The following is a 26054-nucleotide window of genomic DNA, read 5'->3' on the forward strand; positions in this document are numbered from 1 at the left end:
TGGATGGGAGAAATATCATGAAACGAGTGCAACGTAATGCACTGTTTTATGTTGTTGTTGGTAGACTTTTCGCATTTACAGTATTCTCAGATTATTCAAAACAAATGGAGTATGGAGTCTCTCCATAGATAATAATAATAATAATAATAATAACTTTATTTCTATATCACTTTCCAAAAACAAGTTATAAAGTGCTTAACAATAAAACAGATATACAACATGGGCAATAACACAGTAAAGATAAGAGTTAGAAATATTAACAGTTAAGAAATGCCAAACGATGAAAGTGAGTCTTCAGAAGAGATTTAAAAGAGGACATTGAGTTTGCTGCCTGAGATCCTCAAGCAGGGAGTCCCCACAGTTGAGGGGCCTGGTCACCCTTAGTGACCATGTGAGTTATTGGAACCTTAAGGGGGGCCCTACTTGAAGATCTCAGGCAGCAATTAGGCTTACAGGGAGTAAGCAGATCACAGATATAAGCCGGAGCCTGACCATTAAAAACTTTAAGAAAAAGAAGTTAATTCTTAAAATCAATTCTAAAACTCACAGGTTACTCGTGAAGGGCACCAAGAACTGGTGTGGTGTGGTCTCTTCTTCTGTTAAAAACCTGGCAGCAGACTTTTGGACTAAATGCAGTCTTTGGCTATTGCCTTTGGTGATGCCAGAGTAAAATGCATTGCAGTAGTCAAGTCTGGATGTGATAAAGGCATGAGTAATCTTTTCAAAGTCAGCAAAGGAAAGGAATGATTTTTGTTGTTTTCTGATGTGTGAGAAACACGAATGTAGAACTTTGGTTATCTGGGTGTCAAATGATAAGTTAGAGTAAAAAATTAAACCCAAGTTCCGGTCCTCATTGCAAATACTGTATTTGAAGAGAGGGCACCTAGACCAGAGGAGAGGTTATTGATACTACTAGTGACGTGGCCGGGAGAGTTAATCATGATCACTTCTGAGTTGGAGTCGTTAAGTTGTAAGAATTTTTTTTGTATCCACTGATTGCCAAACAAGATATAATATGTGACAAGTAGGTGCAACCAGATTTTAATGGGACATATAATTGTGTATCATCTGCATAACAATGAAAGTTGATGTTATGTTTACGGATGATTTACCAAAGAGTTAACATGTAAATGGTGAATAAAAGGGGGCCCATGATCGACCTCTGGGGGACCCTATATAGAAACGGAATCCTGAAGGAGGAGGTGCCACCGATCATGACCGAGAATTGGACATATTTGACATCAGTGATGCCAACGAATTTTTCAGACGGTTGAGCAAGACATCATGGTCCACAGTGTCAAATACTGGGCTGAGGTCAAGGAGTATTAAAATAGAAGACTGGCCTGTGTCAGTTGCAAGCAGCAAATCATTAGAGACCTTGTCCAAAGCAGTCTCAGTGCTCTGTGAAAACCAGAGTGAAATTTCTCAAACAACTAATTATTGCTCATAAAAGAGATTAACTGGTAAGAGACCTTTTTTGTTTTCTACAATTTTAGATAAAAATGGGAGTTTGGAGATGGGTCTAAAATTATTTAAATCTGAAGATTGACGGAAAACTTAAAGAAAGGGAGTTTATAATGGTACTTCAGTTGTTTGTGATACCCTTAAATATATAGTACAATATACAGTTTGGTATTCAACAATATATTTTTCATTTTAAATAAGAAAGGCATATGGATAGAAAGCATTCCCTTACAGTAACAGAGTTTTATTTTATACATGTATAAATGTTTTGGACAACAATGTATTATAAACATATAGAACACTTACTGGTCATTATTTATTTACAGTATTATATTCATTACTGGTAATGCGAAACTTCCCAGTCAGTTTGGGCTGACATTGTCAGAGAGTTATAAATCTTTGAATGTCTTTATTATTGTGATTGTTGATTACAGTGCTGTATACGAAACAGCTCTCATACTGGCTCACATTCGAGAAAGTGTTGTTTTATTTCTTCATTTTAGCACACTTGTGTTTGTTGATCTTACTTGATGTAATTGTATATATTTATGTTATTTGCCTTATTTAGCTCTGTGTAAAGCATATTGAATTACATCCTTGTATGAAATTGACTATATACTGTAAATAAATCTGCCTATAAGTAAGAGTTAATTGTCACCCTATTGCCTCCACCAAGGAAGTTATTATAGAAACAGTTTATTTGTTTGTTATTATTCAACTTTGAGAGCTAATGGGACATGGACCAAAGAATAAATTATTAAACAGGGAAGAATGATGAGGGATAACTTACTGGCAACGCAACAGTGTTTCCAGTATGTTACTGTAAAACCCTCTGAAATATCTAACAATGCACAACTTGCAAAGCTTGCCATTCATTAAAAGGTTTTTGTCTAAATCACAAAACATTTTCTGGCACTTGACTATTGGACTAATATTTACACTGATTTTAATTGTTGATTTGCATGTTAGTTGGGCTACACCATAATCTTCTGTTATGCCTCGCTCTGTACAGTGCATATGTGAACAGTATGTTATGAAGCACATGTACCAAAGGTAAAGCTATTAAAATTAAATTATATGAATTGACCCAATGTAACAAAGTATTGTAATATGTTTCAGTTCAGTTCAAGAAATTCAGTTCATATACTTATGTACCACCACTGCATATATTTAAAAATTCTAGAGCAATAATGATGATCAACTGAACAAGTTCCAAACCAATTTCCTAGTAATATTTTACCATTGAACCATTGCCATTAATACTATATTACCATTAAAACTAGGCCACTGTGTAATCTAAAGCTCATCTTTGTGTTTAATCAGATGCCCGTTGAATATTATGTAAATGTCGATTTCGTCACTGAAGATGGCATTCTCACGTTCTCCTTTGTAGAGTCTGACCCAGACCTGGTCACCGCTTTCAAGTTCCAACATCAGACTTTGGCTTTGCATGATGGAGCGATCACTGGGTTGCGCGTAGAGGACCACAACGTCCTTTTCATTGTGCATCACGTGAAGGTAAGTCTCCTTTTGGTTCCATGTGTGCACATTCAGACTGAAGTAGTAGATCCCCGGCACATAGCAATAAAACTTACCTGAAAACATGTTGAAGTGTCCGTAAAGATTTACTATCTCTGTGTCAAATGTCAGTGTCTGGTAATAGTGGTTGGAGTGGAGACCCTTCTTGCGGGCCACAGAGAAGGCTGCAAAGGAGGACTTGCAGGGCTCCCCTGGAACACCCATGCTACCTTTGCTTCCTTTCGTGCCACTAGAACCTGGTGGGCCCATTTGACCTGTTCTGCCTGGTTTACCATAAGCTCCCCTTTCACCAACCTCACCTTTCTCACCTATAGGAGAGGAAAAAGAGAGATATACAGTAACTGTGTGTGCAGCGATCTTTTTATTATTATTATTATTATGTTGTGACTTTATTTGTGTCCATATGCTGAACTGCTTACTTTTTCACAGCATTATTACAAACTCAAAGAATTTACAAACCGCAAATCTAAGGGAAAACGTAGTTACAGGAAATTATTGCCCAGTTAAATGATTGTAGTTCAGCAACCATTGGAAACTGGTTTTATGTCATTTTTATAACTACAGTATGCTTATAATATTGGTTAGCAGAACCTGCCATCAACTCGCGCATTTAGAATGCACTTCCCGTATTCACATTGTATTAAATATGAGTGATGCCTCAGAATGAAGAAGACAAATGCCCTACAATATCACACAGATTATGCATTATGGCTTGAATACTGTATTTTTACTGTATAAAGCATATTTAAAGTATATTTTCACTCAACCGAGATGGATTGATGCATTCAGATCAAAACTGGGTGGCTAAGTCAGTCATTCAACAATGAATTAAGATGACTTCAATGTAAATATATTCTATTTGTGAATAACTGCGAGCTACAGAATTTGACGGTTATTGTGAGATTCCACAGATCACCAAAAATAGATTAATTGCAATCATCATCCTCATGGCCCGTGCTATTCTCAACAACAACCGAATTCTATCACTCATCCCTGGACCGTGATACACTGAGAAACTTTTGTATCTAAGAATAAAAGTGGAAGCATGAGTCTGAATATGAACTGTGAGTATCACCTACAATAACTGTAACTGTAAAGAATTCTATACAGACAGTGAATGTTGCAACTTTGTAATGTTGAGAATTGCACTTAATTTGTGGGTTTATTCATATTCTACTGAGAGGGTTCTTGAATAATATATGTGAAAGAAGTGTTTTGATGAGCTATTCTATTTCTCGTTGACTTTCTTACATTAGCTAGAAAAAAGTGAATCATTCTGCTGGATCACAAAAATGATGCACTGCCTGATTTTCCCAAGTTAGTTTTCAGTAAAACCTTTATTTGTTACGACTTCTATCATTTCAAGTTATTTCTGTTTTATCGCGGGATTTTCTATCTTTCGTTCTTTTCTTTGGGTATCAACAATTTTCACATCTGTATTACACAGACAAACCGTTCTCCATCACTGAGGAGGAACTGAAGCTACACTGCCTGCACAGAAGTTAGGCGAGTGAACCACTACACCATCGGCGACTCATTATTCAAAACATCAATATTAAAATTCTCCTCATAGCGCAGGCCTCTACTCTATTAATAACAGATTTAGCCTAGAGGCTAAAGGAGAAGGCTATTTAGTTTTTATAAAATAACAAATATTAAGGTTAGGTCAAAAAAACTAAATCAAGAGAAGGCTTGTCTCTAATGCTTGAACACAGAAAGAGCTTGTAACTGATTCCAATGCAATCCAAATAAATTATAATAATCACAAAATTGTAGTTATTTGGGGAATATTTATAAGGTGTTATAAGCAAATTGTCAAACATTATGCTTTTGTATACCTTTTCATTGCAAACCTGAATCATATGAAACAGCTTCTCTTCTTTACCCAAATTATTTTGGGGAGAATTATTTGCCCATTATGAAGTCCATCCATCCATCCATTTTCTGAGTATTGTGTTGTGTTTATGTGCATATATGGATACTGCAGATAACTGGAATAAGATGTGTTTTCATTGTGATCCTACCTTTCAATAAGGTAATGTTGATCTGAGGTACAATCCGGTACTGTGGGTAGTCCTGGCTGGCATACTCTCCTGGGTCACAGCACCGGCGACACTCTGTACTCCTTCATACAACAATCAGACCAGTTATCTAACGAGGCATATTGCAATTGTTTTCTTATAACAAACGTCCATCAAAAGAGAAGTATTTAATACAAGGGAAAATCTAAGCTCAAACACAATGGTCAACCTCTGATATGTTCATATTTTATATTTGCATTTTTTTCCCACAAAGAAAATAATAGAAATAGAAAGAATCCATTATAGGTCAAAATGCCACCACCATAAAACACTTTTTGTGCACTGTTAATAGTAAAATGTAACAGTAAAACACTTTTGCACTTGATGCTGGGCTCTTATTTCTTTGAACATGGATTCACTTTCACCTAACTTTCTGTGTAAATTCATTTTTTCATCTCACCTTCTCACGCTCCTTACACCCTTTATTAAAATAGTTTATTTTACTGTGTCGCAAAAAAAAAAAAAAAAAGCACAAAAGGTCAAAGTAAAAGAAATTCAAGCAGTTAATCCTTTGATGCTCACTGTATCGAAGTCTTGTGAGGCCCGCTGAGGTCTCTCACTAATGCATGACGTCGGAGACAACAGTAGTTTAAACTCATGTGCGAACATAGAGGCATTCTTTTCCCAAAAATACTGGTCAAATTCTGAATTTTAGAACCTCTGGGTGGTCAACTTTAGAAGTTCTACTGTACCCGCCATACCGGAGCTGAGTATTGCTGATGGTTGAAATGCCCTTGGTCTTAAATTGTTTGGAAAATAAGTATTTAAATCTCTGTTACAAACAGAACGTAGTGTGTGTTAGTTAGATGTACACCTGGCATCACGATAGTAGTCCTGCTCCGCGTGGTCCCTCCTGATCTCTGAATCTTTCATCCCATGTTGGATTTTTCGGTAGGAAATGACTGGACAATGCCATGTGAGCATAAACATCCAAACAATGGCAAGTGTCATCTGCAATATACAAGGCAAAACAATTGCTTATGAGGGAAAACAAGGAAAGAAAAAAAGTTTGGAAAGTTTAGACCAACTGGTTTGGTTCTGCAGTTTGTGCATTTTTCAAACCATGTGAGCAGTCTGCAGTTTTATCCTAACCCAACCTGATGATTCTCAAAACAAATTTTTGTCACGGGCCGCATCGTAAATATGACTTCCCTCGGAGGGCCGCTACAACTGTGAACCCATATAAATGAAAGATTACCTCCTATACTGTAATTACATACAGTATACACGGCACATTGATGAATAGCCAGTTTTGAAATCAGAAGCCTATAAAAACATGTTTTTCAACCATTACAAAGGGGGATTGGTAACAAAAAAATGCCTGCAAATATCTCAATGGTATTACACAAGAACACAATGAGCAATTTTGATTTGCTTTCGCGGGCCACATAAAATGATGTGGCGGGCCCCCGGGCCACCAGTTTCATATCTGTGTTCTAAATGCAAGGATAAATCAATTGTGCCTCAAAAAAAAAAAAAAAAAAAAAAAAACATAAGATGATAGAAGCTAAAATACCATGCTCACCGTGATAGATGTTAGCCGTTAATCTACTCCCCTCCAAAAGTGTCGGAGGAATGCAATAAGTGGATAAACACTTGTTTTTAATATGATGCATATTCAATTGTGGAGGCATACCGAATGAAGTGCTTGGTGCTGATACATGCTCAGACAAGTTACCACTTTTGTATGGCATGAACCTGAAAACTGGGAAGACAATAAATTCTTGTGAAATTGGAGAGAATTCTGGGTCACTCCATAGTAGACATCTAAGTAAGCTGATGTTTATGTTTTATGTATTGGGCTATATCAGACTCCAGAACATGAGCACAATGGTGTTTACTTCAATTGCTTCACTTCACTTACACTTGTTTGTTGCAGTATCAAAATGTTATTTCCAAGAAGCAAAATCTTACTTTTGTTGCCATCACACGTTATTTTCCTCTCAGAATGGAAAAAGGTATTTATTTTCCTTGAGTGCCTGTCCCACTCTTCGACAGGCAAAGTTCCTTTTTTGTTTTTTGTTTTGCGTATCTTTTTCCTGAGATAATTCTTTGCTCTTTAAACACAGAGCATAGTCAGTGTGTGCCAGTAAGGTCTGCCCCTAGAAACAAACTCAAAGGGGAGGAGGAACAGGAGGAACATGGGGCGAACTGAGAAAGCAAAGCTTCATGGTTGTAAGGAGAGGGAGGAGGAGTTTTGAGAGCTGAAATCCAAAGGGGAAATTGCAAATGCAGAGAAGAAAGTGGAAAGAGCTCATAATTTAACAAAAGAAAGTGAAAGAGGCAACAAATGGATTGGGTCCAGTTGATCCTCTGCTTTAACTGCATGCTTTAAAACAAGTAAAGGATATTTTCTCTCAAACGTGCAAATATTTACATGTACCTGTACATATAGAAATACACAACACACATTCATTTGGCATTATGATTCAACATTTAGGAATTGAATTAGAGCAGTTTTTTTTTTTATTATTATTATTTATTTTTCATTTATTTTTTTTAATACTTTTTTTTTTTAGAGTAGCTCCATTCTTAGATGTTCTGAAGTATTTGGTCAGAGTGTCATAATTCTAAATGAACCATGTTCTGGAAACTGAATTTTGGATCATGAAACCAATGACTTTCACCTTTGTTCAGACTGGCGTGACAATGCTGCAATAAGCATGATATGCTGTAGTATGCCTGGTTACCAGTAGGTGGTAATGGCACTGTGTAGAATAGCAAACACTATGCTCATGTTCACTGTACTATTATTAAAACAAAGGAATAATTATTAAAACAAATTAATAGTGATTCAGAAGTAATATATGAACTTGTCTGAAGAGTTTTGACAAATGAAAAGGCCACTTTCATTGAAATAAACACATAGTGGTTCATTAATTTACATTGCATGTAAGGTTTCCAGTGGCCCTGGAGTACAAAACACAACAGCAAATAACTAAACACAACAACAAATAAGTTAACACAACAGCAAATAACTAATCACAACAACAAATAACTAACCATAACAGCAAATTAAAAAAAAAACACGAACGCTAATAACTAATCACAACAAAAAAATAACAATATATTTAACAACCTAGCTGGAATCAAAACTATGTCACCAACTAGACTTAGATGAGAATATTTTAATTTGGTATCAGTCAATTACTTGAACAAACAGATACTAGGCGCTGACAGTGGCAAATACGGGCTTAACAAGGTAGGCTAGGTTTACATAAGAGCTACACACAAAGGACATTTTCAAGAGTATTTTACCAGGTGCATCTATATTTCATTTCATTTTTAGAGTAACTTCGGCACCTTACAAGAGAACCTCGAGGATGAGGATCCTCTCGTCATTTGTTTGAAATTAAATCACATCATGATGACTTTACATTTCATTGTGACGGCTTTATACCTCATCATGAGGATTTAATCTCAACACGATTATTTAGATCTCGTCATGACGACTTGAAATGATGTCTCTTTTTTTCTCTCTCACTAGGTCACTCGATTACGCCATCGAAGTTAAATGTAGTTCAGTTGTATTTAACGTTTAAGTACAACACATTTGCATTTAATCTTTTGGAATAGTTTGGTTTCAAACATTAATCTTGGTAAAATATATATATATATATATATTATTGAACTTTATATGCAGTATATTTTAATTGATCGGCGTATATTTTAATTGAAATATTATTTAAATACAGTTTTTCATATATTTAAGTGCAGTGTTAAACACCTAAGGACAATTTAGTCTTTGGTTACACTACCATGCATGTTTTTGGAACATGGGAGGAAACCAGAGTAAACCCACACATGCACAGGGAAAACATGCAAACTCCACACAGGAGTGCTGGAGCCTGGATTTGAACCCTCGACCTCTGAACTGTGAGGTGGCTGTACTGACCATTCGTCTACCGTCCTACCTAAAAGCAAGCATACATTTAAAAAAAAAAAAAACATTTCACTAGCATCATGGTTGGGGGGGGGGGGGGGGGGGGTACATGTTTAAGAAGGTACAATATATCTCCTCACAAGTTTACATTATTAATCTTGTCATATTGCATGTATTTCATTGTTTGGGGGCTGGGGAAACTCACAACCTGTTCAAGCTTCCTGGGCTTCATTTCATTGCTAGATGACAGGGCCCTAGACCAACCTACATGCAAAAAGCACTACATGCAATAAATATATCAGAACATGCAAAGACCGTTTTGACTTGTGGGGTTTGAATATATAAAAAAAATTACAGTTACAGTAATGCAAAACTACACAAAGAAAAATCAATCTGCATTACTTGAAAATCATCTGATTTGTTTCTTTGCGTTGAAGATTTACTTTGAACAGGCTTTTTGACTAGGATCTGTATTCCTTGTGTTGAATTATTCTTAGATTAACTCTTATCAGGTTGCGTTAAACCTTTAATCCTACGGGATGTAAACGCAGTATGTACACGACAAGCAGAACGTTGGAGTACACGTGCCAGCCAGTTACCCAATCTGTGGAACAACAACTTGGCCATGTGAGCGGCCTGTATCATTATGCTGATTGGCCCTCTTGCAACCAATGAAAAAAAATCACCAGCAGCTGACGCACAGACAGCCAATCAGAAGACAGCAACCGAAGGCTGTGTCGACAGACCAACATGGGCGTGTTCGTCGCGGATATTTTGCCCATGCAAGGCAGGGCGTTTCCTAAAGAGGTTTATCTGCTTCAGTTCTAAGGAAATTCGTCTTTGACCACCATGTTGATTAACAATAAGTGAGCCTTGCAGTCTTGCTTTTGATATAAATTAAAATATACCATGCCGAGCATTCACTATCTCTTTTTCTACATAAAATCATTCAAGTAAACATTATAAAGCCTTTTATATGTTTTCTGGATGTTGTTTATGGTATCAATTAATGTAATGTAGAGTGACCTAATTGGTAAGTAACGAATATAATGGCCGGCACACATTTGGGAAATTTACATATCGGTCGGTGGTTGCTAGGGGAAGTGACGTCACTGACCAACCCGTTTTCACGACGAAGAAAAAAAAACTCGCCTTACGATTCGGGTGAGCTGAAAGAGTACTGCTAAGAGGTTTAAATCCATCCTAATCCTCTCGTTTTTTTGATTAAAATGACATTTCAAAGATTTAGAACATAAACTACGCTCTTTGTACTATCGATTGATACCAAAATTATAAGTCTTCGTTTCTCGGACAAAGAAAAAAGGGATGGTGAATTTTGGATTGTTCAGAAGAGACCGATTCTGGGAAAGAAGAATTGAGAATTAGTAGATTGTCAAACACTTAAGGAAAGTGGCCACATAAACAATAGGTGGAAACTTAAGTGTATTTAAGACAAGGAAACGTTGAATTTAGTCAGCGACAAAATGGAACTTAGAGTGGGGAACCGATACAGACTAGGCAGAAAAATCGGAAGTGGATCGTTCGGTGACATCTATTTAGGTAAGTAAAATGTACTTAAAATGTTTGTGTTTTCAACTTACTTGTTAATGTTCGTTATTTTGCAGTGGCCCTTTTGACAACGTATTACTGGCAGTAGTTTAAAGAGCCGTCGTTATTATCTCTGGTCTTAACCTTTGTGTTGAGATCAGCCACTAATTTGACTAGCATCCGATACAGTTTTCCGTCTGTTTAACTGAAACAGTATGTCTATAAGGTGATGTTATTGACTGGTGTTAGGAAACGTGGAGCCTGAGTTGAATTGTCGAGTTACTGCTATAACCGTGGAGCAAATTCGGGAATGCTATTTGGTTAGCCTGTTTCATTCGAATATACTACGTAAAATGAACAGGATTGGCAATGAAACATACTTTGGGGTTGTGCTCACTCAAGGTGAGCGGAGAGGACCCACCCAAAAGTTCCCGTTGTTTACCCGTTGCTACAAGCTTCTCGTTTTCAATCGAGTCGGTCGAGAAACAGTTGGCCGTAGTTACACAATACAACCACCTCGCCCGTCACCACAGGGAAGGCCACAGTCTCATATTTCTCGCTGTGCTGGCTGCTGGAAATCATAGCGATTACGTTCGTTTACTCGTATTTCTAAGGACGGATATTCACATTTTAATGAAATGCGTTCTACCGACACAATCGTTTTGTATCGTGGCTTTAATCAGATGAGTTGTTTCACCCAGTGAGCAAATTATCTGTCCCCACTGCATTTTTCATTGGACTGAGAGGCCTGTGTTCAATGTTTGCATATCACTAAATTGTCACATTTTAAATACATTTGATCAATCATTATCCCTGAAATGATGAGCAATGTACAAGCAACTGTTTGTTAATCTGAATTTCTACTTTAGCGAATTCAATTTGTTTCAAGTTTCATTTTGAACTTTTGAGTTGGGTGGAAATTACATGGGAGACCACAGGGGATTAACATAACATAACATAACATAACATAATACATCACCGTGGAGATTGCAGACTTTTGCATTGATTACTCATCATGCAACCCTTAAAAAGACTGCATTGCCCGTACTAACGGGTTGGACACTGACTGTTGCAGGTTTACATATTACCCAAACCAATGGGCCACATGAAGTCTATTGTAATTCAGCATTTGACATTTGTTTTGACACTTTGTAATTGGACAAAGTCCATTCAATTGTTTGATGGGGAAAACAACGTTTGCAAAGAGAGAGTATATTATATATGCAGTGGGAAATCCAAAGTTGAAGACAATGCATGATTCCATGGCACTAGTTGTTTCATATTTCAAAACAATGCATCTCATCGTAATTATTGGAATTGTTCCAGGATCAAACTAGCCATCATAAAACGTGTAATGGTACATGCAATGTTTAAGTGGAATTTTAATGTTTACTGTAATACAGAAGTACAGATATGTATGTTATTTTTACATTGTCATCTGCTTTGTAAAATTTATTTTTTTAAATAGAATTGTGCAGCTCATATTGTACCGAGAAGCTTGACACTTGACTCTGTGACAAATAAGTTCTGTTTCTGGTTCAATGGTTGTCATTACACTTCTCCTTTGTGTCGTTATATGGTGTCATCGCAAAATGCCAAAGAAAAGTGGAAAAAGCACTAGGGGCGTTAATACTTTAGATGCTCTGGTTTTTTTCTGCTTTACTTTTTTGGGCACATTTTTCCAAGAACATTTTGGACAAACTCCAGATTGTATAACTTTTGAGCGCGTTTGACTTTAGAGGGTTTAGAGGGTAAGACATAAATAGATAAACTCAAAATGGTACCCTCCAGAAACTCAGTTATTTTACTATTGGGGTGTAACCTTTAGTACAGAGCACTGAAAATGTAATCCAACATCAGCCGGTCATCTGTTCCCACTCATTGATCATGCTTTGGCAAGCTGCATATATATAATGTAGAGTGACCTAATTGGTCACTCTACATACTGTAAGCACAGTATCTTTGAACAGACTTGCATAGCAGTGAGAGGTCAGTAGTTGTCCTTTTTCCATATTTTTTGAGGTACTTGTACAAATGAATCATGCTGAAACCTTTATTATAAAAGCAGGCCAGTGTAATTACATACCAAGTATCTAGCTTGTGACAATCCAGTATTTATTTAACTTATATTTAGATAAACCTAACTACATGTATGTAGCATTTGCTTGTGCATATGGTAAACCATTCTTTAATCATAAGAATTCAAATGCAGAGCTCCTGAATTTAAAATATAGTGATGGGATGCTGCTCTATTTTGTTAAATGCTTTGAATTCCATGTGTGTGTGTGTGGGTGTGAATTTTTAGGCACGGATATTTCTGTGGGTGAAGAGGTAGCCATTAAGTTGGAATGTGTAAAGACCAAGCACCCCCAGCTCCACATCGAAAGCAAGATCTACAAAATGATGCAAGGAGGAGGTAAATAATAGAATCCTCTCTTTTCTGCCTAAACAGTAAACCCCTGCCTCGTCGTGGTTTGCTATTCATAACTTCTCCTTTATGCTTTTTTCTCTCTCAGTGGAATCTATCCTCACTCAGCTAGTCGCTGACAAACTCAACTTTTGGCATGTTTGTGTGATTTTATTGCAACACGCAAAGATGCCACAATGCATGTCTCATAGGAATGTAGTAATTTGTGTCAAGGAAGTTTTGTTCAAGTGATAGGCCTCAACTGATAGAATAAGATCTTTTGTATGTTGGGCAGGAGCTACGTTTAGCCTGGGTGTTAAGTGGAGGTTAGTGTTCACCATGTCTGCATGCAACAACAGTATCCATTGTATATCAAAAAACCTCAAAGAACAGCAACACTGTCCAACAAAACTTAATGAAAAAAGTTGGCTTTAGGCTAATTTAGGCAGTGTTGACTTATCGAGGAGTAAGCCGGCAACTTCAGTTTCAAGATGGCAGACTGTCATGGCGCCCCCCTATTGGGTCACCACTTTTATGTATAAATAAATCAAAAATTCTTCGCTAAAGAGAATGTATCAGATTATTAGCGATGGTCATAATAAACCAATGATATCACAGATAAACGCAGACATCGATTTTTGGCCAGTAAACAACTGAAAATGTTACACACTCTCCCTTTAAGGGTAATGTTGTAAGTTGAGTTTGAAATTAGTGTTTCGGGATCCTAGTTTGTAAGGTATTCACAATTTAAACTGTTAATATAGGAAATATAAATATTTTGGTGGTTTGTTAATTACGCATGTTTTTACTGTCATGCCTTTTCCACACATTGTTTCCACCTTTCTCCTTTTCCACTTTTCCATGCAATGCCGAACTAACAAGCATTCAGGCTTCCAGTTGCTCCTTGTCTCATAGTTTTACACATTTCTGCACTGTCAGGATGTATTCCAAATTCTTCTACCAAACAAAATGCTACATGAACAATATAAGATAGAATTTGACTGACAAATGGCTTTGATTCTTGACTGGCCAAGGGAGCGAAATATTAAATTAACATAGTGTTATTAATGTTATCTTTATGTATTATTTTTTTGGTATGGTATCATTTCATTGTTAGCCATCAATATATGTTGACCATACAGAAGGCCAAAATTACTTTCTCAAGCGCTGACATTCCCTTCATCAGAAACTGTGCTGCTGCAAGCCTGCAGCCGAGAGGGCGCAAATGTCAAACACCGACCTATTCTCCTTTAATGAATGTACTGTTGCCGCTGTAAACAGTTCACCACTGGTTCACACGGGGGACAACAAACACCAAATGTAAAAAATAAAAAATAAAAAAATAAAAAACGACAAAAAAAAAAAGTAGAGCTCTTAAAGATGGAGGCCCACTTCATGGTGCCATCTTTTAAAAAAAAATAAAATAAAATGACTGTCCGTGGCCCATTTGTCTACTGGTATGTCCAAGTTTTAACGGGTATATTCCTTTTTGATTAAATTACATGTTACTTTTATGTACAGTGGAACCACTGTTCATAATTAATTCCTAGACTCCTTTTGCCAACCGATGCAATTTTTCCTTGAATATTAATGGAAATGCAATTAACCCATTCCAGCCTCAGAACCAATTCTGTTCTGCACCTCTGACGCAGATGCCCAACAAGGAGTGGATGGTGGGGCTTACAGACGGCAGAAGTTCCACTGAATTTAAAATGTTGATGTTTCGATTTATCTTTCTGTTTTAATTCATCTGTGTCCTTTCTTGTGCTTGTAGTGGGTATTCCAACTATAAAATGGTGTGGAGCAGAAGGTGATTACAATGTAATGGTGATGGAGCTGCTGGGACCCAGCCTGGAGGATCTCTTCAACTTTTGCTCCCGCAAGTTTAGCCTCAAGACAGTCCTGCTCCTTGCCGACCAGATGGTGAGATGACTGACATGTCTTCCACTGTACCGTTTTCTCCCTTTTCCCTGAAGGGCTACATTGTCTTGGCCACATTCAGTATTAGCATAAATTCTTCATATTTTTTGTTTCAACCTTGATGTATTAAAGATAGCATATCAAAATACGCAATAGTGGTCAGTAGTTTGGTTCGGTTAGTATAGATTTGTAATTGACTTTGTACACAAATTCACACTGATACCAACAAATACAAAATTGTATCGATGGAAAATGACATCCTTTACCCATGCCAATATGTTCTTCTTAAACCAATATACCAAGCAAATATACAAACTGAAAATTTTAATTTTACAGAGAAAACATATCATCAATTGTAACTGGTACAACACTTGGTACAGTACAGAAGCGAAAAGTCTTGAGTGACTATAAAGGGCATTCTAAAGTTGTTTTCCATGATTACACACACAGCATGTACAACCCCAATTCCATGGAAGTTGGGACGTTGTGTTAACGTAAATAAAAACATAATACAATGATTTGCAAATCACGTTCATCTTATATTTAATTGAATACACTACAAAGACAATATATTTAATGTTCAAAATAATACATTTTGTTTTTTAGCAAATAATTATTAACTTGGAATTTTATGGCTGCAACACGTTCTGAAAAAGCTGCGACAGGTGGCAAAAAAGACTGAGAAAGTTGAGGAATGCTCATCAAACACCTGTTTGGAACATCCCATAGGTGAACAGGCTTATTGGGAACAGGTGGGTACCATGATTGGGTAACAACGGAGCTTCCCTGAATTGCTCAGTCATTCACAAGCAAAGATGGCGCGAGGTTCACCTCTTTGTGAACAAGTGCGTGAAAAAATAGTCGAACAGTTTAAGGGCAATGTTCCTTAACGTACAATAGCAAGGAATTTAGGGATTTCATCATCTACGATCCATAATATCATCAAAAGGTTCAGAGAATCTGGAGAAATCACTGGATGTAAGCGGGAAGGCTGAAGACCAACATTGAATGCCAGTGACCTTCGATCCCTCAGGCGGCGGCACTGCATCAAAAACTGACATCAATGTGTTAAGGATATCACCACATGGGCTCAGGAACAATTCAGAAAAACCAATGTCAGTAAATACAGTTCGGCGCTACATCCGTAACTCCAACTTAAAACTCTATTACGCAAAGAAAAAGCCATTTATCAACAACACCCAGAAACGCTGCCGGCTTCTCTGGGCCCGAGCTCATCTAAGATGGACTGATGCAAAGTGGAAAAGTGTTCTGTGGTCCGACAAGTCCACATTTCAAATTGTTTTTGGAAATTGTGGACGTCGTGTCCTTCGGGCCAAAGAGGAAAAGAACCATCCGGACTGTTATGGGCGCAAAGTTCAAAAGCCAGCATCTGTGATGGTATGGGGCTGTGTTGGTGCCAATGGCATGGGTCACTTACACATCTCTGAAGGCACCATTAATGCTGAAAGGTATATACAGGTTTTGGAGAAACATGCTGCCATCCAAGCAATGGCTTTTTCATGGACGCCCCTGCTAATTTCAGCAAGACAATGCCAAACCACATTTTGCACGTGTTACAACAGCGTGGCTTCGTAGTAAAAGAGTGCGGATACTCGACTGGCCTGCCTGCAGTCCAGACCTGTCTCCCATTGAAAATGTGTGATGCCTTATGAGGCGTAAAATACGACAATGGAGACCCGGACTGTTGAACAGCTGTAGCTGTACATCAAGCAAGAATGGGAAATAATTCCACCTACAAAGCTTCAACAATTGGTGTCCTCTGTTCCCAAACGTTTATTGAATGTTGTTAAAAGAAAAGGTGATGTAAAACAGTGGTAAACGTGACCCTGTCTCAGTTTTTTTGGAATGTGTTGCAGCCATAAAATTCTAAAAGAATTATTTGCTAAAATCAATAAAGTTTATCAGTTTGAACATATCTTGTCTTTGTCGTGTATTCAATTTAATATAAGTTGAACATGTTTTGCAAATGCGGCACGGTGGCCGACTGGTTAGAGCGTCAGCCTCACAGTTCTGAGGACCTGGGTTCAATCCCTGTCCCCGCCTGTGTGGAGTTTGCATGTTCTCCCGATGCCTGCGTGGGTTTTCTCCGGGCACTCCGGTTTCCTCCCACATCCCAAAAACATGCATTAATTGGAGATTCTAAATTGCCCATAGGCATGACTGTGAGTGCGAATGGTTGTTTGTTTGTATGTGCCCTGCGATTGGCTGGCAACCAGTTCAGGGTGTACCCCGCCTCCTGCCCGATGACAGCTGGGATAGGCTCCAGCACGCCCGCGACCCTAGTGAGGAGAAGCGGCTTAGAAAATGGATGGCTGGATGTTTTGCAAATCATTGTATTCTGTTTTTATTTATGTTTAACACAACGTCCCAACTTCATTGGAATCAGGTTTGTATTTTTCATCGCAACTCCATCAGTTTGATTAGTTTATCACTGCTTCAATGCAAAAGGATCTATCATGATCAGCAATCAAATTTATAAAGGGCCTGTGCATCATTACTCATGGAAACTTTTTTTTTTTTTGCATAATCAGATTGATTGGGTGATAAACTAACCTATCAACCAACATATGGGTGTTCAATGTATAACCTCTTGCTTCATATTTTTCACACTTTGCCCAGTTAATCACATGCGTCTCATAGCTATGTTGAAACTCTTAATGATACCATTATATCTTAAATGTTAAACATCTTACACTGTGCTAGGAGCAAGCAATATTACAGGCCAATCTATACAAAGACGCTTAAATGACAAGTTCTGTACGCATTCTTTCAACGACAGAGATTGTTTGTGCTCTTACTTTTTACCTAGGTGTGCCTCCCAATTTCAGCGCAGTCTTCTGTGGACCGTGCTTGAACAAGTTTTGTTGAAATAACTTTGGTATTGCAAAATCCCACTTGACAGCATGTATTTCTGTAAAACTGAATGTAATGTCAAAGCCAGTATTTAATGTTAAACTCATTGTTTCTAGCTTTTTATTCCAAATCTGCATTGTGTAGACTGCAACTGCCAAATCACCTGATTTTTCAGTAACTCCATTTAACTTGTTGATGGATGCTCTGTAATAATCCATTCAGCACAGCACCACCTATATTGCTGAGGAGCCTATTGTTGCGATGGCAAGTGTTGTACAATGTAGGAAAACTGCCTTCATAATTTTTTTTGTTCCTTGGCCAGCACTGACTAATTTTGACAAAATGTTGATATAATCTTGTTTTTTCTCCTCCACAGATTAGTCGCATTGAGTACATTCACTCCAAGAACTTCATCCACAGAGATGTGAAGCCAGATAACTTTCTGATGGGGCTGGGCAAAAAGGGCAACTTGGTGTACATTATTGACTTTGGCCTGGCTAAGAAATATCGTGACGCCCGCACTCACCAGCACATCCCCTACCGTGAGAACAAAAACCTGACTGGAACTGCACGATACGCCTCAATCAACACCCATCTGGGGATTGGTACATACTCACACAGATGGAAAAATCTTGTTTTGATGTGAACGTGCTTGTGCTTGTCTGAAAAGGAGTTGGAAGTTTTCACCTATTTATTTAATTTTTTATTTGTTTTTTACGTCTTCCACAGAGCAGTCAAGGCGTGACGATCTGGAGTCCTTGGGCTATGTCCTTATGTATTTTAATTTGGGCTCCCTGCCTTGGCAAGGCCTGAAGGCTGCCACCAAGAGGCAAAAGTATGAACGCATTAGTGAGAAGAAAATGTCCACCCCCATTGAGGTTCTATGCAAGGGATACCCATGTGAGTAAAGTTATTCTACACTTTTAACAACTGGGAAGGTTTTCAAACTTTTAATAAATTTTAGCTATGACGTCTCAGCTGACCGTAATCTTTGTTTCTCTGTCACAGCTGAATTTGCAACCTACCTGAATTTTTGCCGTTCCCTGCGCTTTGACGACAAACCAGACTACTCATACCTACGGCAGCTTTTCCGGAACCTTTTTCACAGACAGGGATTCTCTTATGACTATGTGTTCGACTGGAATATGCTCAAGTTTGTGAGTATTACATCATCAACTTTGTTGCATTAAGTTTTGGATACTTTCTTTGACCTGTGTGCCAAACATGTCAGTGCTATATTTAAACAACATCCAAAAGTATCATTATTACTAATTCTGGTGAGGTCATGGCCTTGATTTGTACCGGTTTTGTTGGTGTCATTGTACTGATGATCATTGTTCTCAACAGGGAGCCAACCGTGCAGCAGAAGAGGCAGAGAGAGAGCGCCGTGACCGGGAAGACAGGCTAAGACATGGCAGGAACCCAGCGACCAGAGGAGTACCTGCTGCATCAGGGCGACCTCGGGGAGCCCAAGATGGAGCCCCAGCCACCCCACTAACACCCACTTCACATACAGGTTTGTAACTGTTCACTTGGTAACTATAGCCTCTTTCACAATGGCCATCGAAGCTGTTTTTGAAGTACTGGTTGGGATCGCAGCGGTTGGAATTTAAACCAAGAAGTTACCCGTTTCCAAAGCAGTATCAGAGGTGTGGGCATAGGGTGGAACACCACCATCTGCAATGTAGGAGTTTCAGACTAGCATGTTGTACTTGGTTACATCTACACTACTTGTTTACTGTTACTTGCAAGTTGTTTAAGTTCTCCTCCACCCATCTCCCTCTAATTTCCAGCTTCTCCACGTCAAGCATCTGGCATGGAGCGTGAGCGAAAAGTCAGCATGAGACTGCACCGCGGTGCCCCTGTCAACGTCTCATCTTCAGATCTTACTGGCCGGCAAGACACCTCTCGCATGTCCACCTCACAGGTACAAGACGCTTGAGTTTATTTCCGCTCATTGTAATTTCAAGCACATATATTGTGGGAGTCCCATTTTTTTATGCTGACTCTCCCACGTTTTCGGATAGACTAAGGAAGAACATTGTCATCTTTGTTTGCAAACTAACCATAAAGCAAGCAATGGGTGCCTGCTCGCTGTGAATACTGGCACGGGTCACAGCTTTGTGTGCTGCAGATCACCGTGGATCACCACTGGCTGAAAAATTCTTCAAAGAAAAAATGCATGTCATGCAAGTAAATTAATTACAAGTCTCTAAATTCTGTCTGCTGCTGTAATGGTGTTGAGATAAATGTCATGAAATGCTAATCAAGTGCTAGGTCAGAAAACATGGCAGAAACTTCCCAAGGCCTATAAACTCAGTTCCCGACACCTTCTGGTACAGCACATCGACCTTGTATTTGAAGTGCTGCTCTTTTAGTCTGGTTCACCAGTAGTGCAGTCGTTACATGACAAGGTTTCTGACTTGACGTATTGGGCCTTGTCTCTCCCTTCCCCCAACCTCAGAATAGCATTCCCTACGAACATCACGCCAAGTAGACGCTCGCCACATACTTGTATGACCGTGGCGACACTGGGTGAGTTGCACACCCCCGTAAGCACCAGGAATGCATTTATCCAACTTCCAGTTCTACACTGTACTGCCTCAGAATAAATGATGCTCCTGGTTCCAGCAGTTTTTTATTTATTATTATTTTTTTTTTAAATAGTTATTGGTAGTTAAAAGCTGGAGTCAGATACACTATTAATCCCAAGGGAATTCATTTATTTTAATCAGTGCTGAATAAAACCATACTACATAAATCAAGAGCCTGGCCTCCAGTGTCAATGAGTCAGCCAGTAAATGTGTGTCTTAAAGACCTGTTGGATCAGAAGTCGGAAGGTTGCAGTCCCGAGAACTGGTCTGGATAATGCATCACAGTGTGCACCATAGTCCAAGAATGTAACTCCCCCTCCACATTGCCTACTCCGATCAGAAAGAATACCTTTTAAACAGCTTTGTCTTTTGTGGCTTGTTGCTTGCACCATTGGTTTGAAGCCACATACATCAATGGCACGCATACAACTCACTGGCCCAAAAGGAACTCCTACCCCTTTACACACCCCTCCCCAGTGTGGCTTGGTGCAGTTGTGGGTTTCTGTTATTGTTTTTACCTGCCAAAATCTGCGTCCCTGCCTATCCTCTGTGATTTTCTCCCCTTAACACTTGCACGAGATTGAGCTACTTGTTTTGCATCTTAGCTTGAAGCTTCCTCATAGCTCTGGCAGAAAGCACGCCATCCAGTTGTTCAGACATGGAGTGCTCTGTGTTTTAAAGGGAAGAATGAATGTTTCAGTTCATAAACTAGTTCATAAGCTATATATATATTCACCAAAATGACAAACTGAACCGAGCATTAACATGCACAGTGTGTTGAGTAATGACTGGATGGCTGCAAACATTCCTACTGGCTGTGAACTAATTTTCCATGATGGCAACCTTTTACTTGTATTAGGTTTTTTTTGTTTTTTAATAAACCGTGAGCTGCACAAAAAATGTACTTTGTATTTTTTAGTTGAATCCCAGTGCACTATAGTGGAAAACATTGACAGAAAACCAGTACAGAGGGTCGTTGGTTTACATGAAGTCTTGTTCCTACAACTTTGATGTGACCACAAAGTTGCAACACAATGTGTAGTCTCCATCCCTAACCTTTACACAGTAATCAGAATCAGAATCATCTTTATTTGCCAAGTATGTCCAAAACACACAAGAAATTTGTCTCCGGCAGTTGGAGCCGCTCTAGTACAACAGACAATCAATTTACAGAACACTTTGGAGACATAAAGACATTGACAAAAAACATTTGTGCAAAAAGATGCAGAGTCCTCTAGCACTTAGAGCAGTTCGATTGACTAATATAGCAATAGTCCGGTGCAATGACCATTGTGCAAAGGGCTGCTGAGACTTCAAGGAGTGTATGCGGTTTAAAGTGACGAGTAGTGCGATCATCTGGGACAATGTCGGTTGTGCAAATGTTACAGATACTCCTCAATCAGTGTGCAAATGGAGCAGATGCTACTCTGGCATGAGTGGCCAGTATATGCAAATAAAGTCATAATTAATTCCTTAAAGCCCTTTAAGGAATTAAGTGAAAATAAAAGTCATAAATTTACCACACGACATAGAAGTGTTGTTAACAAGGCAAATCACGACTAGACATTTTAAAAAGGTTGGAAAATGTGTATGGGGAAGCTGCTGTAGGCTACAGCACAGTTAAAAAGTGGGTGTCCAGGATCAAAGGCAAACAAAAGCCTACTTTGAATGCTCGACCATAGGCTACTGTGCTGTAGCCTATTTCAACTACCCAATACGCGTTTTGTGACCTTTGGAAAAATGTTTACTGGTAGTTCCCCTTCCAAAGCAAGAAATTCAATCACAGCTCTCTCTGCTTGTTACGGGCATCCAACAATGACATAATTTCCAAAATGACATGAAAGGAAGAGGACAGGCTTCGACAAAGCTTCTCTTTTTTAAAATAAAACTTCAAACGGGTATTTTTAAACTACAAACTGTAAACCTTTTCGGGGTGAAATTATCAGTATGTTAAATTGGGCTTTTGACTGCCCCTCGTAGTTGGTAACATATCTGAATTCACTTTACAGTAGCGACGTGACAAGGGCCGCCATCTTTGTGGAATTTTCAACAACAATAAAAAAAAAAAATAGTGCCTCTAAAATCATCCATAACAAATTTATGTAAGAACATCCATCCATCCATTTTCTGAGCCGCTTCTCCTCACAACGGTCGCGGGCCTGCTGGAGCCTATCCCAGCTATCATGGGGCAGGAGGCGGGGTACACCCTGAACTGATTGCCAGCCAATCGCAGGGCACATACAAACAAACAACCATTTGCACTCACATTCACACCTACGGGCAATTTAGAGTGTCCAATTAATGCATGTTTTGGGGATGTGGGAGGAAACCGGAGTGCCCGGAGAAAACCCACGCAGGCACGGGGAGAACATGCAAACTCCACACAGGCGGGGTCGGGGATTGAACCCCGCTCCTCAGAACTGTGAGCTTATTGGTGGATATTTTTAACTGAAATATGTCAGCCAATCGGACAAGGGGATCCCTGAGTAGCAGGCGAAACAAAATACCCAAGGAGATAATGTTGATAAATTTTGAAGCTATACTGTTTTACTGTAATTTGAAGGCGTTTTTTTTGGTCAGATTTTCAATTGGCGCTATCACATAAAAACGTTCCCCGAAAAGGCAATTTTTTTCTCCAACACAAAACACTAAATTTCTCCGGAACCCATCATCCGATTTTTGAAATTTTGAGTGTGTTGTACTCAGAAGTGGCCATTCCAACCATACTCAGCATGTTGGCAGACTCTCATTTTTAGGAAATATAGTCATGTTGCTTTTTACAGGGTCTTTAACTTTATTCCTGTGGTTGGTTGGCTTGCACTCTGGAAGAGGTGCAAATTAGTTCATTGCATGGTGTTTGTAACCCTGGAACATCGTAGGATGAGACCATCGTAATCTGACCACCCTCTGTATAGTTGCGGTCTTTTTATAAAAAGGGTTGAATTTAAAAATATTAAAGCTACAAATGCCATTTTCAACATACATATGTGCCATTTTATAGTTGAAAGCTGAATAAAATTGTGTATTTTTTCTGCAAACAAGAAACAAACGCCTCTCATTCATAACCATCTACATTTTTGTTTTCCACATTTTAGTGATGTTCCCAAGTACCACATAAAGTTGGAGGTCTTAAAAAAGGGGCCCCTTAAAAAAGGGGCCCTTCTTAATAAAGGCTCTCTGGTACACACACACACACACACACATTTTGAGTCTAATTCCTCACTTCTAACCAAAGGCCAGATTATCAGGTGGCTCCAAGCAGGATCTATACCAGTTTTCTGAGGGGTATGTGTTTTTATCACCAAACTGCTCCCAAAAGGATTGTGCTCATGATAGCCAATCAAGAAGCTTAAAGCAAACAAATTGTGCCCTTTTTTTTCACTATTTAAAACCGTTCCCTGATGTCTTAATAACTTGTCTGTGACAAAATACCCCGGGGATGAAAATTTTACAGGCCACATAACAATTTTTTGTTTTGTTTGTTTTTGCTGGAATTAGCGTCTTTCAGGGGTGCAGTCCTGTGTCATGCAGATAAGCCACTGCTCACCTTGCTCCTTATGCTGCAGTGCCAATGCAGAGTGCGTCTTTCGTTTCCATAAGTAAAGGCTGACTACCTATTGAGCCCAATGACTAAAAAAAAAAAAAAAAACTAATCGTTCACTCATTCCTTCGTCACTGTATAGGTTTTTGTTTAGGTAGTGAATAATATAGTACACTCTTAAGTCCATTTACATCATTGCTGTCGCATAGTTAACAACGTACCAGATGAACTCCTGCTCTTGGAATTTCTGTAATATTTCATAAATAAATATAAAGATAACATTGTTTTAGCTCAGTGTATTTTACAAAATGAATACAAGCACAGAGCTTAAATGTCGTCCATGTGATGTGTTGCTCTACCAATGTTAAAGGTGAGTTTACGCAACAACTCTTTTTCTTATTCTGAAAATCTGAAAATGAAACTTTGGGGCGATGCACAATGGGATACATTTACTTTTCTAGTAAATATAATAATATGATGGCACTATTTGGACCACTACACATTCGAACAGCACCACAAAATGGCAATACTCTCTATGAAGGGCACAATATAATGGATCAGAAGTGATTTTGGCCACGATCTTCCTTCTTGACTCTCATACTGACGTTCCATCTTCCCATCTCTTGTTTCCGCTAGATGGTGTCAAGCGCACTGCCTGCTGGTCTCCATCCTCTTGCTCCTCGATGAGCCAGTCTCAAGTAGCCTTGCAGTCCAGTCCACGCCCACTGAGACACAAACAGACACTAATAGTACTACGGCCACTCTGAATTACTACTGCAACAGCTACCATGGGAAGCCACCTCACTTCAACCAGCTAACTGGAAGTGCTTTCTTACTGACTGCTCTCAGTACCGTCACCTTATATTGTTAACTCTTTGCCCTTAGCCACCCCCAGCCCCTTTTGTTGTTGTTGTCTCAGTCTGAGTGTTGGACTTCAGGACTGTTTTCTGTCCACTTTTGCAGGAGATATCCGGACAAGCTGCACTGCCCCTCCCCAATCAGGTCACACGTTTTTTCTAAGCATGTCTAAAGACAATGATTGTGTCCAGGGCCAACATGGCAACTTGCTAGTCCTTTCATTGATAATCTACAAACTGTCTTTGAGTCCAACTACAGACTCAATTGATGGTTCGCTCAATGTTTCTACTGTATTATCATGCTAATCAATAAAATGTCTCATTTTTTTGTAGTAGTAGTAGTTTAAGGGTGTGTATAGATAAATACACACATGCACACATACGGTGAATGTACCAAACATGCTTTGGTATTTCAGACGCAGGAGGCTTATTGTATTCTCCTTTTTGTTAAAATGCATAATCATTTCTTGTCCACAGTGCAGTGTTCAGTGGGCCCTGTTCCCTTTCTTAGTGTTGTACCAAACAACTGCACTTTATGAAGGGTGGCAAGAGCTTCATTTGACACTTTTGACCAGACTTCTATTCACTGTGTACAGATAAAACATTTTGCGCCATCTTATTTGTATTGTTTTAAAGCTGTGAAATACTTGCAATGTAGATGTGTAAATATCTTTGTCTTTGATTTCCTTCCTTCCGAGTTAGGGATGAGTCTCAGCGTTCTTTTGAAGCTTTGGTTTAGGAGAGGCCAGCTGCAGCAAGGTTAGGCAGCCCTGAGTGTAGTGTCTACTTGTCGGTGTGTGTCCTGTCACCCCACCCCTGCGCTCCCCTCCCTTTTTGTCACAGCAGTGCTAGTCACAGGCACTGTACTGAATGTGGCCCACTCTTTTTCATACACTTGGCTGTTCGGGGTACTGTTGTCAGTATGAGAGTTGATTTTCCCCTGTTCCCCGTGAGCAATGCAAGCCTCTAAAATTTCCACTATTTGAAATGACACATTGTAAAGAACAAAGTTTCATCTTTTTTTGCAGGCTTTTCCAGCAGCATTACCCCCCTCTCATTTTGGATAAAAATGTCCCGGACACCTGGCTGTGAGTCACCATGTCAGTTGAAATAATGCCGTCATTCTTTCTGCTGGCCGCCCTCTAATTTTTGATTTTGACACGTTTTCGGTCAGCAAATTGAAGAAAATAAGTAACCGGGCCAGCAACATTTGTTCTGACATTTATATTTGCCACTGTATTTGTGTACTTAAATTGTAAATAAATAACTCCTTGTATCCTCTTGTGCGTTGACTGTCTGTAATGTCCTTTTTGAAGGAATGTTGGGTTGCTGTACAAGCTTTAAAT

The 26054-nt window shown here is 38.9% G+C and overlaps 2 protein-coding genes across 5 annotated transcripts; one reads left to right on the forward strand and one right to left on the reverse strand.

Annotated features, from left to right (window-relative positions):
* Nucleotides 1-226: 226 nt before the first annotated feature.
* c1qtnf1 (C1q and TNF related 1) lies at nt 227-7176 on the reverse strand. 2 transcript variants are annotated; one of them, XM_061706115.1, is made up of 4 exons: nt 6999-7176; nt 5899-6035; nt 5028-5128; nt 227-3311 (listed from the first exon to the last, which is right to left on the reverse strand). In XM_061706115.1, the coding sequence occupies exons 1-4, from the start codon at nt 7008-7010 to the stop codon at nt 2761-2763; spliced, it is 801 nt and encodes a 266-aa protein (XP_061562099.1). In that variant the 5' UTR covers nt 7011-7176; the 3' UTR covers nt 227-2760. The 2 variants fall into 2 exon arrangements, with proteins under 2 accessions (XP_061562099.1, XP_061562100.1); XM_061706116.1 differs by lacking the exon at nt 6999-7176 and adding an exon at nt 6610-6649.
* A 2617-nt stretch (nt 7177-9793) lies between these two features.
* csnk1db (casein kinase 1, delta b) lies at nt 9794-25984 on the forward strand. 3 transcript variants are annotated; one of them, XM_061664062.1, is made up of 10 exons: nt 9794-10527; nt 12821-12931; nt 14697-14845; nt 18093-18321; nt 18446-18616; nt 18725-18873; nt 19064-19232; nt 19510-19643; nt 20186-20251; nt 24488-25984. In XM_061664062.1, exons 1-9 carry the CDS (start codon nt 10452-10454, stop codon nt 20234-20236), a joined length of 1239 nt encoding a protein of 412 aa, XP_061520046.1. In that variant the 5' UTR covers nt 9794-10451; the 3' UTR covers nt 20237-20251; nt 24488-25984. The 3 variants fall into 3 exon arrangements, with proteins under 3 accessions (XP_061520046.1, XP_061520047.1, XP_061520044.1); XM_061664063.1 differs by having other exon boundaries at nt 9795-10527; nt 20181-20251; XM_061664060.1 differs by lacking the exon at nt 20186-20251 and having other exon boundaries at nt 9796-10527.
* Nucleotides 25985-26054: the final 70 nt, after the last annotated feature.

Source organism: Phycodurus eques, chromosome 19 (genome assembly GCF_024500275.1).
Source record: "Phycodurus eques isolate BA_2022a chromosome 19, UOR_Pequ_1.1, whole genome shotgun sequence".
In the NCBI taxonomy this organism is placed as follows: Eukaryota; Metazoa; Chordata; class Actinopteri; order Syngnathiformes; family Syngnathidae; genus Phycodurus; species Phycodurus eques.